General features: G+C 32.9%; 1 protein-coding gene and 1 non-coding gene across 2 annotated transcripts in view; one reads left to right on the plus strand and one right to left on the minus strand.

Moving 5' to 3' along the window:
• Cpne8 (copine 8) overlaps positions 1 to 24,182 on the plus strand; it is a 194,985-nt gene that overhangs the window by 127,811 nt on the left and 42,992 nt on the right. The window contains exons 11-13 of the mRNA XM_026393935.2: positions 6,246 to 6,321; positions 11,608 to 11,661; positions 12,676 to 12,737. Of these exons, the coding sequence (XP_026249720.1) occupies positions 6,246 to 6,321; positions 11,608 to 11,661; positions 12,676 to 12,737 (192 nt within the window). The remainder of the gene's footprint in view (positions 1 to 6,245; positions 6,322 to 11,607; positions 11,662 to 12,675; positions 12,738 to 24,182) is intronic.
• Positions 7,698 to 7,770, minus strand: Trnaa-agc (transfer RNA alanine (anticodon AGC)). Its single transcript has one exon. It is a non-coding gene; the product is annotated as a tRNA-Ala (tRNA).

Consider the following 24,182-nt stretch of genomic DNA (forward strand, 5'->3'; position numbering starts at 1 on the left):
CATATATTATAAATTTATAATTTAATCTTTAAAATAAATTTCAAAATTGTTTTAGGCAGCTTTTTCTCTGCTGTGACTTCTAACGGACTAAATTGTGTTTTTGAAATTACAGCTAGGTGTGAAAATATCTTATTCCAGGAAGTTTTGGTCCTAAGTATAATATGCTTTTTATTTGGCCAGACAAATTTTAATTTGAGTAGGAAGCAGTGTTTTCGTGTACTAAAACTAAACAGTGGTTTAGTGTAATAAGCTTATTAGAACTTAATATAATAGAAAAAGAACTTAATATAATTGTATATAAAAGTTCTATTTTATGTGCAAAGTTTAAGTTATGTCTAATAGATTTGCGTACAATTTCAATAGTCTAACATTATAAGCAGACTTTAATTATTTCTATATGCTACTGTTTTTAGAAAATAGGAAATACTATCCAGGCATATAATAATGACTCGAATGTGATAACTCATCACATAGAAAATTTCTTTAATTATGGAATGTATTATTTGCTATATCAGTGGGGTCCATGTCAAAAATATTCATCTTAGAAAACGTGCTCTGTCCAACTGTTTGTGTGGACACAATAAATAAATGAAAATAAAATTTATAAATAAAATATGCAATAATCATAATAGATAAAATATAAACATTAAAACTTATGATTGTGTAGGTATTATATATAATTGTATATATGAACCCCAATGGACAAATATATATTACATATATTTTATACATATTATTTATATATATTATATATGTAATATATAACTTTAAAAACATTCCATCTATTAGAATTGGTTAAAAAGCAGGTGTGGATAAGACTGATAAAATTAGTCTAGTTCTCCTGCTGAACTCCTAACATAAAGGAGTGATTATCCATTTCCCTCTGTAGTCCCTGACGTACTCTTGTAATCTATAGGAAGCTCAGAGAAGATGCATGCCTCCTGAAATCACTTAAATTTTCCATAAATCTGGAGATAAACAATGACTTCTACATTCAATGTGTTCATCTGTATTTTATACAAAGTAATTCCTACTAATAAGAACACAAGTTATGAGGAGAAATTTACTTTTATCAGGATGTGTTTATAATCTGTGTTTATTGGGGCAGTTAATTAGGAATCATGCTAATTCTACAAATTTAGACACAGACCAGCTCCTAAGCTAGGAATATTTAAAGGTCAATTCTCTAAACTTTTTTAGAAAACTAGATTCTCCATCAGAATTTCAGGTAGTTATCACACACTCACACACACACACACATACACACACACACAAGAACTTGCTTTTGTTGAAATGTTTAAATAAAATTGCTTTCTAAAAGAAATCAGATGTGCAGGGGTTGTGGCTCAGTGGTAGAGTGCTCACCTAGCACATGCAAGGCTCTGTGTTCAATACTCAGCACCACATAAAAATAAATAAATAAAATAAAGGTATTGTGGCCAACTACAATTAAAAAAGTATTTTTTTAAAAAAAGGGAATCAGAGAAGGCTAATGTTATAAAACATTCTTAAATACTGATGAGTGTGTAAAAGAGTTACAACTCAAAGAAAAGCAGAAAAATTTTACATTCTGGGGAAACAGATAAATTTTTATTATCTAAACTTATAAACAACTTTTTCTGGTGATCATGGTCAACCTCCTTTTACAGGGTGACTTGTAATCATGGAACTGGTGCTTCCTTTCCAGTCACCTGTGGAAGATGACTGGCGCCCCTCCTATAAAGACAGGTTTAACCAGTGAGAATGTCTGCAGCCTGTGCATTGAACTAACTATCTTTCATTTTAAAGGAGTTGCCATTTCCATAACTGCTCAGCTTTCAAACTCCTGCTGTTTTCAAATACCTCCCTGTCTTGATAGGAACAGGATCCGCAAGACAGGGAAACATGGGCAATCACTGCACTGAAGTACAAATGGAGGAGACAAAATCTACGGCTGTTTTTCCCATAAGGAAGATCAGTTATGCCAATCTTTTTGCCCAAATGTTTTCAGTATCCAAATTAGAAAAACTGTCTTTCATTTAAAATTCGCTTAAAGATCTTCTCTTGAGATATCCTTCAATATATACCGGAAACATATCACACTGTGATATATTCCAAAGGAGAATGCCTTATGAATTAAGGACTCTTGCATCAGAACAGTACAAGCCACATGAGTATGAAAGTTCACAATATCATGATCTACCATATCAATTCATAAGCCTAATCCACCTTCATAAATGACTTCCATTAAACTTCTTTATTGACTACAAGTATATGTGTCTTGAACTACATTTTTAATAGTTAAGATGTATTCTAGTGTGCCACTTAAAAATGAACACTGCAGAAAGAGTCAAATTAATTCTCTGGGTTTAGTTTTCAAATACCACATAGGCATTACCCCCGAATTTTAGGTGAAGATACAAGGTAGATCCCTGAAGTTGACAGACTAACTCAAAACTGCATGATGGTAGAGAAAACGATGAGATGGATTTAGTACATAGTTGCAATGTGTCCATTCTGTGCAAAACTATTAAATGACAACAGGAAAATAAATATGCAGTTCATCAGAAGTGACAATATTCTCCAGTTATGCTTTTCCTTTAGCATGATTATGCAGGTGTGTTTCTGTGGGGAAACAGTAGTCATCTGCATTACTCTCAGAGTTGTTTTTAGGAGGTAAGATTATAATGTTTAATATGATTGGCACTTGTGCAATTCTTTTGGACTGCATTTGAATGATGTAAAGTAAAATGGGTAATATTTCTGGTAAGGTAAGATCACAGCATGACTGAAATTTTCCTGAGTGCTGCAACATTTGGCAGTGCCCATTGTTTGCCAGGCACTGAAATAGATGCCGGGAAGACTGAGCTGGATTTCTCACCTTTCTCACCTTCAAGTGTGTTGTAGGCAGAGAAAGGAAATATATAAACAGTCGTGTAATACAATATAGTACATGTGATGTTGGAGAGATGCTAGGTGTTTTGTTTTTGTTTCTTGCTTTTTGTTATTGATTTTGAAGAATAGAAAACACGGAGATAAAGCAGGAAAGGCTTCTCAGAGGAGATAACTAAACTGTAGAGTAAAAGATAAAGGATGCAAGGGAAGAACGTGCCAACTGTCAGAGAGAATGAAAGAGCTTGTGTGCAGCGACTGTCCTACAGGGTTCAGGTATAAATGTGAATGTATGATGTATGATTTTATCCACTATTAATAGAACATAGGTAAGATTGGTAATATACAGATTTTATTCAACACTTTAATCTCTTTACTAGAGGCTTTGTAGAGCCAAATTAGTAGCTATGGTCATAATCACTTTGCTCTAAATATCTCTTTAATGTATTCCCTTAGACCTTACATAGTATTTACACATATAAAAACTATGAAAGAAATAGATATATAAACAGACACAAACCAGGTAAATGGATCTAGACCAAACTTTATTTTGTAAATGCCATCAGAGAGCTTGGGATTCATAATATAAAATAACTATTTGAGTTACAATTAAATTAACAGGAAATAGCAAAATACTATTATTGAATCACAAGGAAATTGTTGGTTGTGATTTATTATCAGAGTACTTCTCAAGCTATTTCTTAGTGTAATAAGAAATGTTTCAATATTATATAGTATTGAACATCATGAACAGATAAAAGTGTTCAAGTGAATTCATTTTCTTTCTTTTAATCTTAGTAGAATCTAGGAATCATTGATAAGGATCAAGATAACTATGAGAATAAATCAGTAAAACCACCTTTAATATTCTCTTTAAACTACTTGCCTATGATTTAATATACAATATTTGAAGTAGGACAGGTTAAAAAAAGGATGGAAATTATAAAAATATCCATGTATTCAAAGAGGTTTATAACAAAATTAACCTGAGAATTTACCATTTATCTGCCCAGATTTTATTCTTCAGATTTATTCATGAGACAAAGCCCCTTATTTCTGGGGTCGGTTGCTGTATTGCTACCTCCATTTACTGCCTTATTTTTGTGACCTTTTGCAAGTCTTCACTTTTTATTCATTTCTGTGAATGCAGAATAGATCTAATGCTATATTTTCTTTGTCTCCTAAAAATGCTGTCTTAGAGGCTGAAATAGGATTTGGAACTCACTTAACAGACTTTCTCTTCTATAATGCAAGGATAGCATTGTATTTGTATTACATACAAATTCAGTATTTTTATTCAAAATAATCATCTTGAACAAGATTCAGAATGGAGGACTAATATTTTTTATTTTTTCATTTATTTATGCCCTACTTAATTATGAAAAGGATCCATGGCCGCTTATAGAAATATATAATAAGTTAAAATATGTAAAGATACTGAAGCAAAGAGGTTAAAAGGGTAAGAAATCTGAAAAGTCTGCAGAGGATATCATATTATAAAGACATAATGTGTTGGAGATAGACCACAAGTTTGACTCTAAGCTCTCTAGCAAGTAACACAGAGGAGAAAACTCTCCATTTCATGAACAAGGGTCTTTCAGAACAGAAAACCCACGTCAACAATACGGAAACACCGTTTTCTATCATTGAGACCCAATAGATTGTACCCTGTTATTCAGAACTCCATGAAGAGTAACCAGTTTAATAGGAACAAAATAGAACCAAATGTCAAAGATCTACTTCTTAGAAAGTTCCATGACTTTAACATGGGCATATCAAAGGGCAGTTTGGGCATTCCCACACTTGTAACTGTTAGATTGCCTGTACCCAGGTGGACATATTACATGTCATAGAAATGATAGCATAATTGCATTTATGTGAGACCAGTAAATATGGCTTCTGTCTAACAAGTTTAGGATGAGTACCTAGTGGTAGGAATTTAATGTTAACAATTAAAAGCTGAACATTGGGACAATTAACCAACCACAGAATAGATTAGTACAATCAGAAAACTACCCTCAGGGCTTAAATGATCCAGACATTTTTATGGTTTCTGTATTAGGTTCCCACGACTGCTGTGGTGAGTTCTGGTTATATAAGACTTATTCACACCTATCAACATCAAAGTGTTGTGTTTGAAGTGCTTCAATAGAACCTTTATCCCAGTGGTAGACTTAAGACATCTGAAACTTGCATAGCAATAGGAAGGATGGGTTCTAAATAGAACCTCCGTAACTCAAAGAGTTTTATGGTTTTAGTGAAAGAAACCGTGAGTGTGAGCTTATGCTTATGAAGGTCAAAAAAAGAATCATTTCATTTATGCTGGTTAAATCCACATTGTCAGATTTCACAGGAAATTTACTAACACTAGCGGACTGTGTAACAGTAAAATACTGTTCTGTAATTATCCCTAACTTGCAAGAGTGAATTCTAATGGTTTGGGTTTATCACTATAAATATAAATATTTGTCTTCAGACCCCTTTCTTTCTCTCCCTCTCTCTTCCTCTAACATTTTCATGTGTGTAAATCTGCTTCTGAATTTTAAATCAGAAGAAGTCAAGGTGATGCTAGTTTAAAGAGGAATGCCCCTTGTAAAGTACTTTGATGCATGTCTAAAATCTTTCAGATAATGCAGAACTGGGAGACTAGGTATTAAAATAAGCCATACCTCAATTTCTTATGGCAAAAACTCTGCTAAAATTAATAGCACCTAATTTTTTCCCAAACCTTTAGACATTGTATTTTGGTTACATAAATACAACTTGTTAGTTGCTGTTACTGGTCATCATCAGATCTACTGAAGGTCCTTGGCTTCTAAGTGATCACGGTGAAACATTAACGCAGGAGGTTTTGCAGGACAGTCCCTTCACATGTCAATGAACAGCTTGTGTTTGGAAAATGAATGGGTCAAGCTTAAGTTCTATGATACAAATAGCTACTGTGACGTCCATCATGTTTATTATACTACTTTAGCTCCAACAATCTCATCTTTTTCCTGTTATGCTTCTCCATTCTACTGAATACCAGCATTTACATTAATTTCTCACTACTATGTTTCAAACTTAGTAAAATAATTAATTGGATAACATTGATATGGTATGTTTTTGAGATATGAGCTATTGAAACAGAAATACTTATTTTAGATGATTTTGTGTATAAACTAAATATTTGAATATTAATAAAATGTAATTGTTGAATATCTAAAATTTTGGACTGTTGGATAATGAAGTTGTCAGTTTCTTAAAATATTTTACATTCATAAAAATAGCAAGCTTTTTTCATATTGATTAAATTATACCTTTCTAAAAGACTTTATAATGTAATTCACAAATGTATGAAGTTAATGCTATATATTTTTTCTTCTTAATTTTAGTCATGATTTCATTGGAGAATTTACAACCAGCTATAGGGAACTTTCAAGAGGGCAATCACAATTCAACGTATATGAGGTAAGAGACACTTTGTTTTACTACTGTTTCTTCTACAATAAGTAAATTTGTGCTTTAAAAGTATGGAATTTGCGAAGAGTAATTACAAGAGTTAACTAAGTTTACACACACATACATGTAAATGTATATATAAGTTTAAAGGTTTATATGTATATATATCTTTATGATATTGTATATATGTGAATTATTGAGCTGTCTTATTTCTCAGATCAAATGATGTTACTTCTCTTCAAGCCATGTGATATCTTTTAAGTCTGTTTTGAGAGATTTTTAATTCTTGCTTATAAATCTCTTTCTTACCTAACAAAAATCAATATGGATATAAGTTCATTTTTCCTTAAGCTTAAGCCTCTGCATTTTGTTTTAATACTGATGTCTTCACTCATATCCTAATAAAAAAATGCATTTTACTAGTGTCAACATGGTATTATAAGAAAAACTATGGTCTGAGCACCTTCCCTGTGGTTTAGGTGGAGACTGAAAGAATGATAGGGAATATGTAGTCATTCCAAAAATCCAAGTTATTAAAGTAAACACAGAGTAGTTATTTCTGTTTTAAAGTTCCTTGCCTGTTAATTATCAGATTTGTATTGAGCATATGGAATGTTTTAGTACTGTTCATCTTTTAGTTGTGTTATTGTTGTTCAATTTTTAAATTTAATGTCTGTGGATAGTTGGGGTTTTTTAAATGTATATGGATAGCAAAAGAAAATATCTCAATATTTAACCAATGACAGGTATCCTCCCTACTACGTTGACACTAAAATTTACCTTTTTTATAGTAGCAGAATATCCTAAAATTAAGACCTTTTTCCTGGGCTAAAATAGTTGTATTTCATTCATACATCATTTATTCATGTTTATTTAATTATAAAAAGATATTTTATTAAGTGGTATGTATACTCCTTGCTCTGTGAACAAAAATTTCAGTGTATAATTGGAGAGGCAAACAATTAAAGTATGTTTGGTATAATTTTATATATGCTCAAAAGAGTAGTATACTTAATGAACTATATGGTTACTACAGAAGGGCCAGATTCAGCTCAAAAAAGCTTTTCAGTAAAAAACAAAGATGAAGAAATAAATCCATCTCTTCTACCTGGGTCTTACAAGAAAAGAATATTGACCCTAAACTGGCAATGACAGTGACATGACAGTGTGTGAGTAAGCAAGTGCCTGTTCTCCCTGCTCAGCTTCAGGGCTGAAGAGGAACGTACCCCCATACCAGTTCTGGCTAGTCCCCATGTAGCCCTGAAGAGATCAATAAACTTCTCATTTTTGGTTGCAGCTAGACCTCACTTTCTTTCTTTCTTTTTAATATTTATTTATTTATTTTAGTTGTAGTTGGACACAATACCTTTATTTTATTTATTTATATGTGGTGCTGAGGATTGAACTCAGGTCCTCGCACGTGCTAGGCGAGTGCTCTACCACTGAGCCACAACCCCAGCCCCAGGCCCCACTTTCTCTTGTTCAACAGAGCTTGCTAAAGGAGAAGACTGGTACCACATCTGAGGAGATGACAAAAATGGCTAATAGTGTGTGTGTTGTTGTTTTTTTAATTAAATACCCTGTAAGAACTTGGCGGCCTTCACTTCAAATACAAATGTTGTCTTACTTTGTATAACATCAGTAGAAGACATCAGTCTGAAAGAACTTGAAGTGGGGAGCTAATGTGTATTACAAACAACTAGTTTTAGGATTTCTTTGGACAACCTTGAAATAATATATTAGACACTTCACTTTCTGCACCCCTTTTCTTGGAGGCAACCAAGACAATTTTTAGCCATTATTTCTTCTAGTATTCTTTCTGCCCTTTTCTTTCTCTGCTCTCTTTTTGGTATTTCAGCATGTATATGTTGGTTTTCTTGATGGTGTCTCATAGGTCTCTTAGACTGTTTATTTTTTTTTCTCCCTGTTTCTCAAATTCAAAAATCTCAGTTGACCAACTTTTGAGGTCACTGATTACTTTTTCTTCCATCTCAAATATTCTATTGAACCCTTCTAGTGAATTTGTCATTATAGTTATTTTTTTAAGTTGAGAATTTCTATTTGGTACTGTGTTAAAATCTCAGTTTACCTGTTTTCTTAGGTGAGACATTGTTTCATACTTCAATTCTTCAATTCCTTAGTTCTTCAAATACATGCATAATAGCTGATTTAAAGACTATTTACTAAATGATTTATTTGAGAGACAATTTATATTGACATGTTTTTTCCTATGTGGTATATAAGTTCCTATTTCTTTGGATGTCTTATTTGTTGTTGAATGCCAGAAATCTTAAATAATACATTGTAGTAACACTACAGGTCAAATCAGGTTCCTGTCTATTTTATGCTACTATAAAAGAACACCTGAAAATTATTTTTTCTCATGTTAGCTTCAACAACTGTCTCTGTCCAAAAAGCTTAATTAAATTAAAAAAGAACAGAAATTTAACTTTCACAGTTGGGGAAACAGGTGCCAGCATCTGTTGAGAGCTTTCTCGTTGTATCTTCAGCATGGTGGAAAGTAGAAAGAAAACAAACAGCTCTCTCTGTCATATCCCTGTATAAGGGCATCTAATTCCATTCACAAAGGAGTAGCTCTTATGGCCTGATCATCTCTTAAAGACCTCACTGATTAATACTAACACTTTGGCAAAACCTGAATTTTAGAAGGAATATATTCAAAGCATAACACCCACATTTCCCAGACTAGAATTTGTGTGCATTGGCTGCTCCTTATGTGCTCCAGTGGTATACAACACTGCCTTAGCTTTCATATGCTCTTTGGATAAGGACTTGAAAGGTCAGCCAGAGCTTAGGGACTGGGGCTTCCTGAGTTCCTTCCTAGGCATATGCGTACCCCTTCATAAGCACATGGTCTTCTCGATCCCCAGCAGTACACTAGAGCTTTTAAAACCCTCTATAAACATCTCATTCATTTCCCAGATCTTCTTTTTGATTTTTGCATCAGGCTTTTATTTGCCCAAACTTGTTTCATCCCCTCTGGTGGACTTGCTGTTACACAGTTGCCTCTGACTATTTCCAGTAAGTGCTCAGAAGACAGGGCTTTTCCCATTGGTCAAACTTCAAGTGGGGTGAAGACTAGTCCAACCTCCAATAATTGGGTCTTTTCCAGGAGCTTTTGAATAAGTCAGTTAATGACAGTTCTCTAAAAATGATACTTTTTAGTGAACTCCATACCCATTCTCTCCCCTTCAGTGGCTTTTAGACTTGTATTTACACAGCTACTATGGTTGCAAGGTTGGCTTATTTTCAGCACCAAGGAGTTAAGGCAAATGAGATTGGAATAGGAAAAGTTAAAATGCCACAAAGTGAGACTCAGCCTTTTTTTCCTTAAATGATTAACCCCTAAGATTGGTGCATGCTTTTGAGATTTTTCAGATTCTTGGGGGGTGGGGGGTGATTTTGACATTTTTTTCCTAGTGTTCGCATTTGCCTTTATGGAGGAGGATATTTTCTGAGATTCTTATTTCACCATTCTAAAAGTGTTTCCCTAGTCCATTTTTTATGTTAAAAATAATAATGCTATTATATTTACATTTTATATAACTAACATTGTTATCGCTATTACAGAAGGTACTTTATTTTTGGTAGTTGAAATTGTCCTATGGGACTAAATGACAAATTCTCATGTAAATTGATCACAAAATTGAATAATCTAAGATAATTCCTCTGGACTCTAGTTAATGATATCTTGGAAGCCAAAGAGATTAGTATGATTTTTTTAAAAATACTTTTGAAATTTTACTTAAAATTCAGTCCAAAGATGCAGGAAAAATCCTAATGCTAGATGGTTGATTTTAGATCACAAAATTCCAACACACAAATTTTCAAAAAATTAAATCATCAAATTTATTTCTTATCTTTTGATTGATTTCATGTTATTTCATGGTTTCTCCTGTATTTTTTAGTACTATTCTCCTCAAATAATTTTGAGAAATTCCTCAAACTTCAAGGTCAAACCTGACCCTTCAACCACTGAAATAACCTTCTACATAGTTAATGCTGTTACTCTCAAGACATTTACTTAATCTGAAAAATGTGTCATTTTGCTGATGGTGTCCTATATCTTAATCATTGTATGTTTTTTTTGCATGTGAAATATGCTTGGTAAGGGTTCTGCAAATATTGAAAATAATAGATTGAATGAATGGATGAGTCAATTTGTATTTTGTGATTTCTACCTATATCTACTAAATCCAGCTTATTCTATGTCCCAGATTTTTCCTGTGAACTATTCTCAATGGTACTAACTTATTTAATGCAACATTACTTCTTGGGTAGATGATTTATAGGGCCCTAACTGTTGCCTCCACTTTCTGTTCTTAGAACTCTATACTGAGGATCAGTTATATCATTCTCCCATTTAAATATTAATTGAATAATACTCAAACTCTCTAGTTTTGTACTGAGGATTTTAATGTGGCTTCTGCTCACCCTTTAGTCTCTTTGTATATACCCTCTTTTTCCTCTTATTAACATTGTATTTGTCAATTTGTTTTCTATTAGAGCCCTATTTAAATATATACTAGTTCAAATAATATTTATTCATAAAATCTTTCATCTTTCTTTCCCCATCAAAGGCTTTCTCCATATTTTGGACTGAGAAAAACTGAAGGATCCTCTCTTAGGGCACTTACACGTATTTAATTTCCCCTATTTGATTGACAGGTCCTCCTCATTTTTATATTCCCTAGTGTCTTGTGGGGTACAGGAATGCAATATTTTCCCCATTGAACTATTAATAAAAAATTCAACCTTATGTTCTTAAACCAGACCCTTACTAATTATTATGTTCCAATCATGCTATCTGGTAGAAATTTCTAGTGCTATAAAACAATAGTTAGGTCAATAGATTCCTTAAATATTCATGCTTTGCCTGATTTCTATGTTAGTGTATTTAATCTAGGATGTAAAAATTATGCCTCTCCAATATACTTTTCTTTTAGCAATCTATGATTTTTCTACAAAGCAATCAAAATTTTTTAGGACCTTAAATATTAAAAGTCTCTCTCAAATGTGGAAGATTCAGATGGTTATAGGCAATCAATACATAAAATGTGATTGAGAAGAATATTACCAACAAAGATTGTGTTTTAAAAGATGATCCTAGTAACTTTTGCCAAGACGTTTTCACCAAATAACTATCTAGGAACCCTCCTGAAGGTACTTACAAATGAAAACCTGGACAGGAAGTGATGCAACATGATCAACTCCATCTTTTTAAAAAAATTCAGTATAAAATCTAACATTTTAATTGTTTAATTGCTTTTTAAGGTGGTGAATCCCAAAAAGAAAGGAAAAAAGAAAAAATACATTAATTCTGGAACTGTAAGTCAAATTTTATGTTATTCATTAAGGATTCAAATTAATGAATTATATATGATGTTTTTAATCAGAATAAAAGCAACTAAAGCACTAAACTTGTTTACCTCTGATTTTAATATGAAGGACTACAGCAAAAAATTTACTTTCTTGTTGGAGTGACTGTAATGGATAATTCCTCATGAAAGATAGTGACTTGGTTTCCTGCCTCCTTTCTTGAAGTTAGTGAGGTCCCAGAGGGAAGCTGAAGTTTCTTCTGAACTCTTTGACCAGTGGAATCAGACTGGAGAATCAGGCAGACCTGAAAATTTTTAATTGGTTGTAAGAAATAGTCTTTTTTATAGGCTACACTTACCTATTAGGATTCATTTTATGGGTTATGAAGGTGTCCATTTGTAGTACATTCTCTTTGGAATGCCCTTCTAATTCAGCCTAGGAGTGGGCAAAGATGAAAGTATCTGAAAATTGTGAAAATCCAATGTCCTCCTATTTTGAGAAAAAAAAAATGTCCTAAAGATTCTTTTCTAAGATTGATTGACTCTCAAAGAAGCAAAATCTGTTTTCTTCAAGTTTCCTTTCAAAGATTTTTATAAACCAAGACACTTAAAATATTAGGTGGACTTATTATAAAACCATGACAAAAAGACACATCTCTTCTGGTGTAGCATAGCTCACTGATTCCAGTTTTTTTGGTTTTAACCATTTTCCAACACCCTTTCATCTTTCCTTTTATCTAAAATGGAAATAACACAGTGTCCTTGTGGATAAGTTTCATGCTGTTCTTCAAAGAAAGTAAACTGATCATAGGAAGAAGTTAATTTAATATTTTTATCCCTTTCCTTCTGATAATTTAAAATGTATGAACAATCAGTCCTAGCAGATTTTAATAAAGAATAATGTCTTTAGTGATTTTTGAAATGCTAGGAAATATTATTTTCTCTTTAACAGTTAGAAAAAAAGTCCATTTGGGGTTATAATTAGTACTAACAGGTAATTCTGTCTCTCACTCTCTTTTTTAAGGTAACTTTACTTTCTTTCTTGGTAGAAACCGAAGTTTCATTCCTTGACTATATTAAGGGAGGGTAAGTCATTCTTTCAAATTATTTCATTGTTTTAGCATTTCTTTGAAAGTGTGTAGCAAGTGCTACCACCAGGCATGGGGGCAAGTTTGTACATTTTGATGCAGACCTACTATATTTTTGTTTCAAACCTACACAGAAAAATGTACATTCCCAAGAACTATTACTTCTGGTACAAAATGTAACTTTTCTCTAATCAAGAAAAATAGTTTGTTATGCCATCAATAGTTGTAGATAAAACTATTATGTACACTTACATAGAATATTTTTACTTGCCTAACACAGGACTTTTTAGTTGTACTTTTTATTGCTTTTAGAATAGCAGAGCAGCTTGAGGGCTTTATTTAAATGCATATGCTAACTTCAGAATATTAAAGAATGTACCTTGTCATAAAATCATAATGCAGACATGCATTATAATTATGAATAGTCATTTAGTTGTTCTGTTAGCTCCCAGGCAAGAATACATTTCCTTAAAAAAAAAAACAGTTGTTGTAACCATTTTTAAATTTTCCTAAGTTCAGATAGATCCCACATTAGTAATGTCTTATAATTTCTGGTAAATAATTTTCTTCCATTTTGAACCTAGGGTTTTTTTTTTGTCGTTGTTACCTGAGTATTCCTAAAGATTTTTTTTTCAAAAAGCTTTCATTTTTTTCACAATACAAAATATTCACATGTTTATTTGCTTTCATTTTATATTTATAATGTACAAAATTGGTAATATAGATTTGACTGTTTAGTAAAGTCATGATGAATAACAGCCAGAGACATCACTTCTGTAAACCTTTTCCTAACTATGTCAGCAATTTTTTTTTTGCAAGACTTATTTATTGATAGAATGTCATTGGGCCAAAGAAAACAATAAGGGAATGAGGGACCAAAGAAGCAAAGATAAATACCCAGAAAACAGAGAGCTGGCTCCTTTTTACTCTTTGTTAAGAAAAGAAACCAAGCAAAAACCAGTACCTGCATAAATGGCAATTATGGTCTATATGTGGGTACCTTCCAGTCTGTCCCCTGAATCTATGATGGTGGTTTCTATAAAGTTTAAAGTACCAAATTAAAAAAAAAAAAAGTTTGCCTATGTATTCCAACATCTGTGCATATGTTTTATCATTAGAGGATGGAAAGATAGTAAGCTGAGTTTGATACTATAGATTTTATTCCTCTATAGATAAATTAATTAGTAGCTATAGATAATAGATGGTAAAGAAAAAAAGTAAGACAACAGATATACTTTATCATGCTCTTTATAAACAAAGTGCTTCATATATCTGGTTGTATTTTGCATATTGAAATAATGACTTGAAGTTTTGAAATGTTATGTTCCTTTTGGTATTTATTTCTTGTTTTCCTTCGCGAATCTTTGAAATATGTGTGTGTGTGTGTGTATGTGTGTATGTATAAAAAATACTAGTGTTTTTTGACAGCAGTGCACACATCTAGAAATATTTTGGTGTGAGTCTATCAATAAAAATATTTCCTAAATTATTTCCAATAGGTCACTTTTATTGGTTGTTCATATTCTCCTTTTGAAAATCCTCATAGCTAATCAGAGCAAATAGGTTTCCACACAACATACAACAATAATGGTCTTGAAAGACACAGTGTTCTGTGTTCTTTGGCTTCTGACCTCCACAGTTCATTGTGTTTCCATACTTCCTACTTCCAGCACTGCCTGTACTGGAGGATGTGCCAGGAGGCAGTATAATTGTGGAGCCCCAACTTAATAGGTCCACCCACTCTGCTACGCTAGGCTCCAATCCTGACTCCCTGAGTCCTCTCTAAGAACCCATTTTTGATTTATAAATGGACCTGGGGGAAACAGAGCTTGAATTTCACTAGATAATTAATCTAACTAGACCTATATTAGTTCGTGTAGAATCTACAAGACATGTTCCAAGATGTCCAGGGATGCACTGAACCCTATAGATACTGTGCTTTTCTTATAGATACACATATTTATTACAAATTTAAAAGTATAAATTAGACAAAGGAAGAAATTAACAACAATAATAATGAAACAAACATTAAAATGATTCTATAATAAAAGTATTTAAAATTTATGAATTATTTCTGTGAACTGGTTGACTTTTTAAAGAAGTCTCTTAAAATAACATGGAAAATATTGTTTATGGAAGTATGTTTAATAAATGTATAAATGTCTTTTAAAGATGTTACAATTATACATTTACATATCATTCATCACTGTAGTATCCAAAATAAAACAAAGAGCTATAAATATATCATCTCTCTGACAGTGGAATCCAAATCAACAGCAATAATAATTATTTTATTGTGTGACCTTATATGTGTTTGTTCTGAAGACCTTGTTATAAGTAACTGGGCACAGAACTTCTGGTTTTTATTAGTTATCTAGTGAGCAGATCTACTCTATTATGACATTCCTCATTTTACATAATAGGCAAATGATTTCATATATGTAAACTTCATTTTCCTGGGGTTCACGTGAATCCAATGTTCCAAAATGATTAATTCAGCTGGATCTTCCAACTAGCCAACGGTTCTCTTATTTATTCTATCTTCCCTGGAATTACTTTTTATATTTTTTGCCGGGGCTTAATCTAAACTGTCAGCTTACTGTACAGTATAATTTGCATATCTGATAGCTCACATTTGCTGACCACTTATCACATGCTAGGCCCTGAGATAAGTGCCTAAAGGAAGCTCTCCCATTTTCCATGGGCCTCTCACCTTTTGTTCTCCCCTTTCTCATTCTTCCTTTCTTTCATAAGCAATATTCATGTTGGTAATATTCTCTTTTTTGTTGTTACTGGGGATTAAACTCAAGGGCACTTACCCCTGAAGAACACCCTCAGTCCTTTTGTATTTTGAGACAGTATCTTGCTGAGTTGCTCAGGCCAGCCTTGAATTTATAATCCTCCTACCTCAGGCTCCTGAGTTTCTGGCATTACTGGTGGGTGGCATCATGCCCAACAATAATATTCTCTTTCCAAAAATAGTTACAATAAATAAATCATTTACTTGGATTTATGTTTTGGTATTGGTGTAATTAATAGATGACATCTAATTACTACCAGTCAAAATAAAGTATCAATAGTGGCTAATGACTTTTGTGAATGACAGAAGTCTTCTGACATAACTGACAGTTCAGTCTCTTGCAATGAAAAAAATAGTCTGAAACTTTTTAACACCTCGGTGATATTTAATATGATTTATAATAATTTTTTCTAAAACTACAGAATGCTTTAGTTCTATTATATCTTATTACTGTTTATTAAGGTATTGGAGGACATAGGTATCAAGACTTTCAAATTTTAAAATACTATATTTTTTATTTCACACTGTAAAGATAAAAGATAAAATGATAAAAAGAGAAGAAGTGAGAAACCTTTAGTGTTACATTAAAATTTCCCCATAATCATACACCCTAACAATAATCACTGTTGGAGACTTGATATTTATTCTTCCCTGTTTATTTTCTAACACATATCAGTATTTTTAAAACAGTGGGATATGCACAGTTTCCTGCATTGTATGTTTTGTTCATTAAGTATATTGTGCATATTTATTACCAGGCCACTGCTTATATATCCACCTTATTTTAACAGATCCAAATTGTATAGCTATAGATAATTTAGTTTAAAAGTTTCCTACTGACATATATTGTAATTGTATCCAATTTTTAAAATTATAAACAAGACTGTAAATTAAATTAAATTCCAGGTACATAGCATTTTGTGCACATCATTAAGCATGTCTTTAGAGTCACTGCCTAGAAATAATGTAGGCTAAATAGTATATGTATTTTATAGTTTGTACATATTTTAATGGTATTGCTAAAAGTCTATAATAATTTATGTTCCTAACATCTGTTTTTGAGTGTTTATCATATCCTTACCCTTCCTAAATAGCATCTCTCCTTTTTTATTTTGCCGATTTTAATAGATAAATTTGATCTGTTTACCAAGTCCCATGTTAAACCCATTGTGTCTTTGAACACACAGCTTTCAAGCCTCTTTTTCTCCACTATCTCTTTCCTCAGTTCCATTACAAAGGACTTCAGTATTTTCAACTGAGGACATCAACAGGAGGGCAGCTTGGAGCTGCTTTCCTTAGATGAGCAAGGCTTCAGCAATACCACCCTATGGTTCATGCCTTGGTCTTGATGCCAGTTCTCTTCAGCATGCATCTGGGGACTAAAACTAACAATCTGACCTTGCCTTTTACCCTCTGTGGGCCTGGGGAACAATGAAACAAGCAAGTGTTTCAGGCTGTGATCAACCAAAAAACCAAAATAGCATATTGGAGTCATATTTATTAGTACATTTGAAGATTTGTGGGATTCTCAAGATTAATTGTTTGGAAGAGGTGCCCTATCATATTTCAAAATAGGTATGATATTTCAAAAGCAATTAGTAGAAATTACCCAATTCAGTATGGCTTTAAGGATGAATCAGAATTTTTAAAATCAGTGTTTCCTATGTTTATGGATTTTTAAATTTTTTTTAATTAATTAATTTTAATTAGGTATATATGACAGCAGAATGCATTTGATTCATTGTACACAATTGCAGCCTAACTTTACATTTCTCTGGTTGTACATGATGTAGCATCACACCATATGTGCAGTCGTACATATACCTGGGGTAAAAATGTCCATCTCATTCCACCATCTTTCCTGCCCCCATGCTTCTCCCTCCTCTTTGTCCCATCAAAGTTCCTCCATCCCCCACCCCCAATTATGGATCAGAGAGAACATTCAGCCTTTGGTTTTTTGTGATTACTTTGCTTAGCATGATACCTTTCAACTCCATCCATTTACCTGCAAATGTCATGAATGTATTCTCTTTTAATGCTGAGTAATATTCCATTGTGTAATTATAATATAGTTCTTTATCCATTCATCTATTGAAGGGCATCTAGGTTGGTTCCACAGTTTAGCTTTTGTGGATTGAGCTTCTATAAACATTGATGTGGCTGCATTACTATAGTATGCCGATTGTAATTCCTTTGGGTATAGACCAAGGAGTGGGATAGCTGAGTAAAAGGATTATTTTGTTTCTAGATCTGGGAAGCATCAATTTAGGGTCACACTCATCATTTAGGGTCACTTTTCTCATCTGACAGAATGTTGAGTTCTGCCTATGTTGAATGTTAATTTATGAAGAAAGCTTAAGGTCTTTAAAAGGATGGGTAATCATCATATAAAATTAGATAATAATAATTAAATTGGTACTTATTCTAGCTAACTCTGCTCTAACCAAAATGAAGTTAGTTGATGTTTTCCTGAATTTACTTTGTCCTCAAGATTCACCATGATGTGGACTGTAGCAGTGTTGCTGATAGTCATAATTGGGATTAAATGCATAGAAATATTTAAATTTCACTTTAAAAATTCAACTCTTTTTTTTGTTCTCATAAAAAATTAAATAGAAAATTATAAAAACATCAAATTATTTGTTTTCTCAGAATTCAGGTATAAGTTATGCAGAGTTAAGAATGAGCACATTTAAATATGAAACAAAATTATTTTCATAGTCCTTTAGTATCTTTCCCTTTCAAAGGAGCTTCCTTTTAGGCCCAATTCTTGGTATCAGACATTCTGGTCTTGCCTTGCTGTCGTCTTAATTGATATAGATATTTACATGAAAATATACCCTTGATTGTTTGTGCAATCAATATGGTTGTAGCTTGTTATTTTTCATTTATTGTCTCAACTCCTTTAAAACACTGTGTTTGGCTGTAGTAGATGGGTGATAGAATCAGGTGAGGAGATGAGACAGATGCATTCTAAATTAGCCAAGATCCAGTTTTTATGCAAATATTCTCTGAAATAAAAATCTAATTTTTAGACTTTGTTTTTTGGTTAAACACTATCATGATTTTCCTGGATCATGGGATACATTCTATGACTTGAAAAGTTTTATTTTCTAAATAGAATACTATTTAAAAGGAGTTCTAATTCAGAATAACAAAAACTGCTAGTCTCCCTTGAATTACTGACTTTGCAATCATTATTTTGAGTTATATCATATATAGATATATACATAAGATATATAGATATCTATATCTATCTCTCTATATATAGACATAGATACATGAGGGTTTTTTTCACTTTATATATTTAAAATGATTTTAGATATTAAACATCTGATGTATTTGTTTCCTAAAAATGTTTATTTTCTAAAACCTAATTCATGGCATTGAAAATTTAAATTTTCATTAGTGAAGACAATGTCGTATTCATTCCAAATCATATATTGTTCTAAAATACTTTTTTGGGTAACATCATCATTATTTTATTATTATTTGGGAAATGGGTCTATTTGCCTATACAGAATACAAATTTGCATATTCCCAACAGCTCTCACTCTAAGAATCTAAGGGCAAAATCTTAAATTTCAGTGTGTTTGCTTGCCCTTCAATCCTCTGTGCCTCCCAGGTCTTTCTGAATCTGCACTCCACCAAAATGACTCAAGAACACATACCCATGAAGTTTTCATGTCTCTCAGACTGGCAGATGAAGGCAAGGAAAGAGATCACAAATGCTGTTGCATACTGAGAACCTGTGAAGCTGCTGAAATTTCATGTCAGCCTGAAACCCTGGTCTGCGTTTTTATCAGAATATTGAGTGTGTTAGAAAATTGGAGTTCTGCAGGCTATCATATTGGGAAGATTCCCAAATTCATCTAACCACCCCAAGTGAGTAATCCCTAGCCTTCCCACATAGAGTCAGTGGGTGCTAGCCTCCCTAGGTGTCATTTTAATTGTCCATTCTTATGTTTGTCTCTTCATAGAGTCAGAAATTTTAAATATTTTTATAAGGCTGAACTCAAGGTAACCATTGAATAAATATGGATTAATTAGACGATCATTTTAAGCATGACTTTCTACCTTTTTCTGCCCAAATCTCTCGGTGTAATTAAAACATGAACAAATAGAACTTTAAACAGAATGTGATGATTCAGACCTTATCAGCTTGTGACCTTCCACTGTCTCTGCTCCATACAACCATCACCAAACAAAACATATGGACCAGGTTTTCCAGGATAAGAAAAACTATGCCCCCCCCTTTTTTTGCCTCCACAGAAATTATTTCAGCTGTACTTAATATCTTGGTTAGTAGTTCCTTAGAGGAAAGGCAAGATCAGATTAGAATCATGAACTGCTTCTTTCTGTACATCCTAACAGAAGGGAGCATGAACGAACATAACGTATGATACTGGGTGGGCAATTTCTGGGAAGGAATTTCAATAAGGGGTAACTATTTGGCAAATAATCAAAACATTCGCAAAAAAAGGTGTTACTTGTAGTTGAGACAGTGCATGTAATGTCCACGAATTTGAGTTAAATTGCACAGTTCAAATCTTAGATCTGCCTTTTGTCAGTGACAAATAGAAATAAAAATATTAATGCCTATCTTATAGACAATTTTGAGGATTAAATGCTATATGGTTAACACTCGACTGATTTCTTTTGAAAAATGTCAATGTGTTTAAAGTTTCACCATATCTCAGCAATGTTCATCATAACATTGCTAGTGGTGATTGCCCTCATTATCAGAGATATTGAGAGAAAAAATGTGTTCAAATTTACTACATCAGTAATTTTCTTGTGTAAATTGTTGGAGGATATAACTCATGGGCACTCACTTCAGACATTCCTGTTCACCCTACCCCAAGTCTTCATCTGAATCTAAACCTTATCCACAATTATAGACAAATGGATATCCCATTTAAAAGAAGTAAAAATATATCTTAGGGGGCAAGAAAAAAAGCTACTTACATATCATAAGCTCATTTTAAAGGCTGAAATGAGTTTCTTGATATTGCTTATTTTAAAGGCAAGTTGAATATCAGTAAGTGCCTTTATCAACAAGCCCCACAAGAATTTTTTTCTTTAAAAATACTTAAAGCAATAAACAATAAACAATAAACAATAATGATATAAAAATGTTTGCCTTAGTTTAATAAAATTTATGGTATTGTATTGGATATTTTGCCTCAGGGAACACATTTTGCCCGTACATGCAACACTATAAAGTTTTTTCCTAATCCAATTTCTTACTTGGAAACTAAATATACATGTCTAATGGTGATTTTTTTGTTTTGTTTTGTTTTTATAGGGCTTCTTGTTGTGGCACCCAAATGCTTTGCATTTATCAAATCAGTAGAGAACTAAATCCTGCAGGCTGAACGGGGATAAATCTAATAAAAATAAAGCCATTCTGCTTTCTATAAAAATTCACAGAGAACATTATCATATCTCAACTAAACTCATTTAAACTAGGACTTATAAAAGAAACTTCTATGAATATTAAAAAGTCTTATAAACATTAAGAAGAATCTCATAAACATTGTTTGGGTTAATGTTGTATTCTAATTTTTTGTACATTAAAATGCATGCTTAGAAAAGCTTGGTATCCAGTTATGTGCTTTATGATGCATTTTACAGAAAACTCTTTCAGAGAATTCCATTCAAAGTCAAAGAAAGTTGTATGCATGCTTCATCATAGGGAAATAGTGCTAATGTAGCCAAAATATTGACAATTTATTTTGTAGCATGCAGTTTCATAGTTAATTTTGCATGGTTAGTCTGCACATTTAGCCAACCAAAGCCAAGTCTAAAGGAGCTGAGTGCTGTAATAGCAATGGAATTTTGCAGACCTATTACTAATACTAGAGCTACCCTTTGCATCTTTTCATACTAATGATGGGCTAATTATATCTGCTATAAACATAGAACTTTTTTAAATATAAGAACTTCTATAGGAACAAAATTGTATTTACTTAAATTTTTGTATTATGGACAGTAGACTTTGCCCTCTAAAATAGTTTCACTTTGGTAGGCAATTGAAAGGTTGGTGACAGGAGAAATAATAAAACAATAGTGGCTTACCAAAGGCAGGTAGTAGTGGGGTACTTGACATGGCTTAGAATTGCTAATATTGAGTGAAGACTGCTCCTTAGTAGATTGCATTAGGGGTTGCTTTTAACTTCTCTGCAGACAGTGCATTTCTTACTCCTGCATTGGAGGGAGCTTTACTGCTTCATCCTTGAACCACTGACTGACAATTATAGGAAGGATTAATGAAAAATAAATTTATGACAATGTAAAGAGACCTTGCCCCTTTTGACCCAACAGTGATTCATATGAACCAGGAGAAGGTGTCATAAGACCTCATTCTCTAGCATGCAGGGGTGTTTGTAGTGTGCAGGTACTTAAGAGTTTTATTTCTAATATTTAGTGGACTTCTTCAAAGAAGCCATTACCTGTTTCTCAAAACAGTCGTGCAGACAGTTGTTAATTTTTCAAGGAGACACAACTCTCTGGCTCTCTAGCTCAAGCTCTAGTCTATATGATTGATATCTCACTGTCTTTCTTCTAGGTACCATTTCCTCTCTAGCGCCCAGCTCATTTTAAATGGAATTCTGGATAGTGTATGTTAATTGTGGTTACATGTTGTGGTTTGATTTTTTTTTTTGCTTATTTTGATTATGATACTTATGAGATCCTTTTTAAGTATTGGTTAGAAAAAAAAAGATTAGTAGTCTTGCATAGCTTTTTGACTTGGAGTTCTTGAAGATGAGCTAGCCTCCTTGTGAAGTTGTACTTTAGAACATACTGAAATCAATCGCCAAAGTCTGGAGAAAGAACATTTTGTTAATTTATGATAACTAGATTCTCTAAGGACCAAGAATACTAGCATAAACTATTGAGGAATTACACCACTTGTCCTCGAGTTTCTTTTTAGTTCTTACTTTTAATATTTCAATGATCCTTTTGAAACCCAGAGTGTTTGGAAGGATAGAAAGGAAATAAGCAGGAGGTGGAAGCTCATAATTACTTCATATAGTAGGATTTTGTTTGAAGAGGTATCCAGATGATATCTTTTAAAAAGATGGATCATTCATGGTGCAGTCTTGGGTTGGGAAGGTTGGGAATTTAGAAGCTGGTGTGAAATTAAAAAAAAAAAAATCTGGCATGGTAGGATCAGATTTGAGGCAATAACCTGTAACTCTGGTAGACCCAGAAATTTGTTAAGCACTATATATTCTACATTCAAGGAAGTATGCTGAATTTGGGTCCTAAAACACTTGCATCAATATTAGATACAATAACTAATTAATTTTTCAATGCCTTCTATGCATAGGTGTTTTTCTTGTCCCATCAACAACAATCTAAGGAAGTTTTCTTTATTATTATTACAAATGAGGTGCAAAAGAGGTTAATTAGCTTTCTGAAAGGCACATTACCAATAGCTGGAAGTGTTTATATTGGAATTCACATTTGTATCTTAAAACCTGCCCTCATTTAGGCAAATTTTCATTGTTGAGGACAATATTCCTGGGAATAGTTTATGAACAGGGGAAGCAGCAATTTTGAACAGGCAGGAAAGTTTGGAATCTAGCAACTCAGTACTGTCATTAAAGTACTTCAACTACTTTTAAGAGAGAGGAAAAAGTTAAGACCAAAAAGGGTATAAAGTTCATCCCATGATGAGATAGGGTCACTCAGGCTGGTGACAGTGCCCGAGGCAAGGGGCCTAGGAGTCCACAGCAGGTCCCAGAACTGAGGTATAAACTAGGTTGCATGTTGGCAAATCGAGGCAGAAGCAAAGTCCTGATATGCATGTTAGAGTTGGGTGGGCATCCCAGTATTTGGGGGCTCTATATTCCATGAGCTGGTGAATTTGAATCTGTTTGTCAGAATTAAATAAGGATGGGGGAAGTCCATCTTTAGGATTCATAATGTGCAGTGTGTACAACAGGATTTGAAATTGGAAATCAATGAAAACAACGTTTCTATGTACCCCCATCACAACTGTTAGTTCATAATAATTAATTCATAATAATAGCTATAAAAATTCTGAGACGATAGTACTGTATGTGTGTGTAATTTTCTTTGATGTGTGTGTGCATGTGTGTGTATACATTCTTGTTTTCTGTGGGTCTTGCTGTACTAGTAAATTCTTTCCATCTTGACATTTAATTTTTCTGCCATTCACAGTTTTTGGAATGGTGGCAAAGTAAAATAGGAACACTTTCCAAGTATATATTTTTGCAGTACTAGGACACATGCATTGGGAAGTCTCATGAGATGTTGGTACTAGCTTGTGATATTTGGCAGGCATAACTTTTTTTATATTCTAGGATATGGTGCTCCTATCTTGGATTCTTGAAACCTTGCATTTCTTTTTCTGTTTCTAAAACATAAAATGACAGCTAAAGTAACACTTCCTAAGCAAAATGTTTCAAGGATTTATATGTGATTGTTTTTATGAATATTCTATCCGGAGTCATCTGTGTGAATTCAGATTTTTTACTTTGACAAGTGATTGATTTTTTTTTTCCTCTAACATTAGACTTCAAGCAATATTAGAGAATGAAAAGGATAACAAGATTATTGGTGGTATTTTGGGGCTTGCTTTTATAATAGATTATTAATCATTGTTTTCGA

This window comes from Urocitellus parryii, chromosome 5 (assembly GCF_045843805.1).
Source record: "Urocitellus parryii isolate mUroPar1 chromosome 5, mUroPar1.hap1, whole genome shotgun sequence".
Lineage (NCBI taxonomy): Eukaryota > Metazoa > Chordata > Mammalia > Rodentia > Sciuridae > Urocitellus > Urocitellus parryii.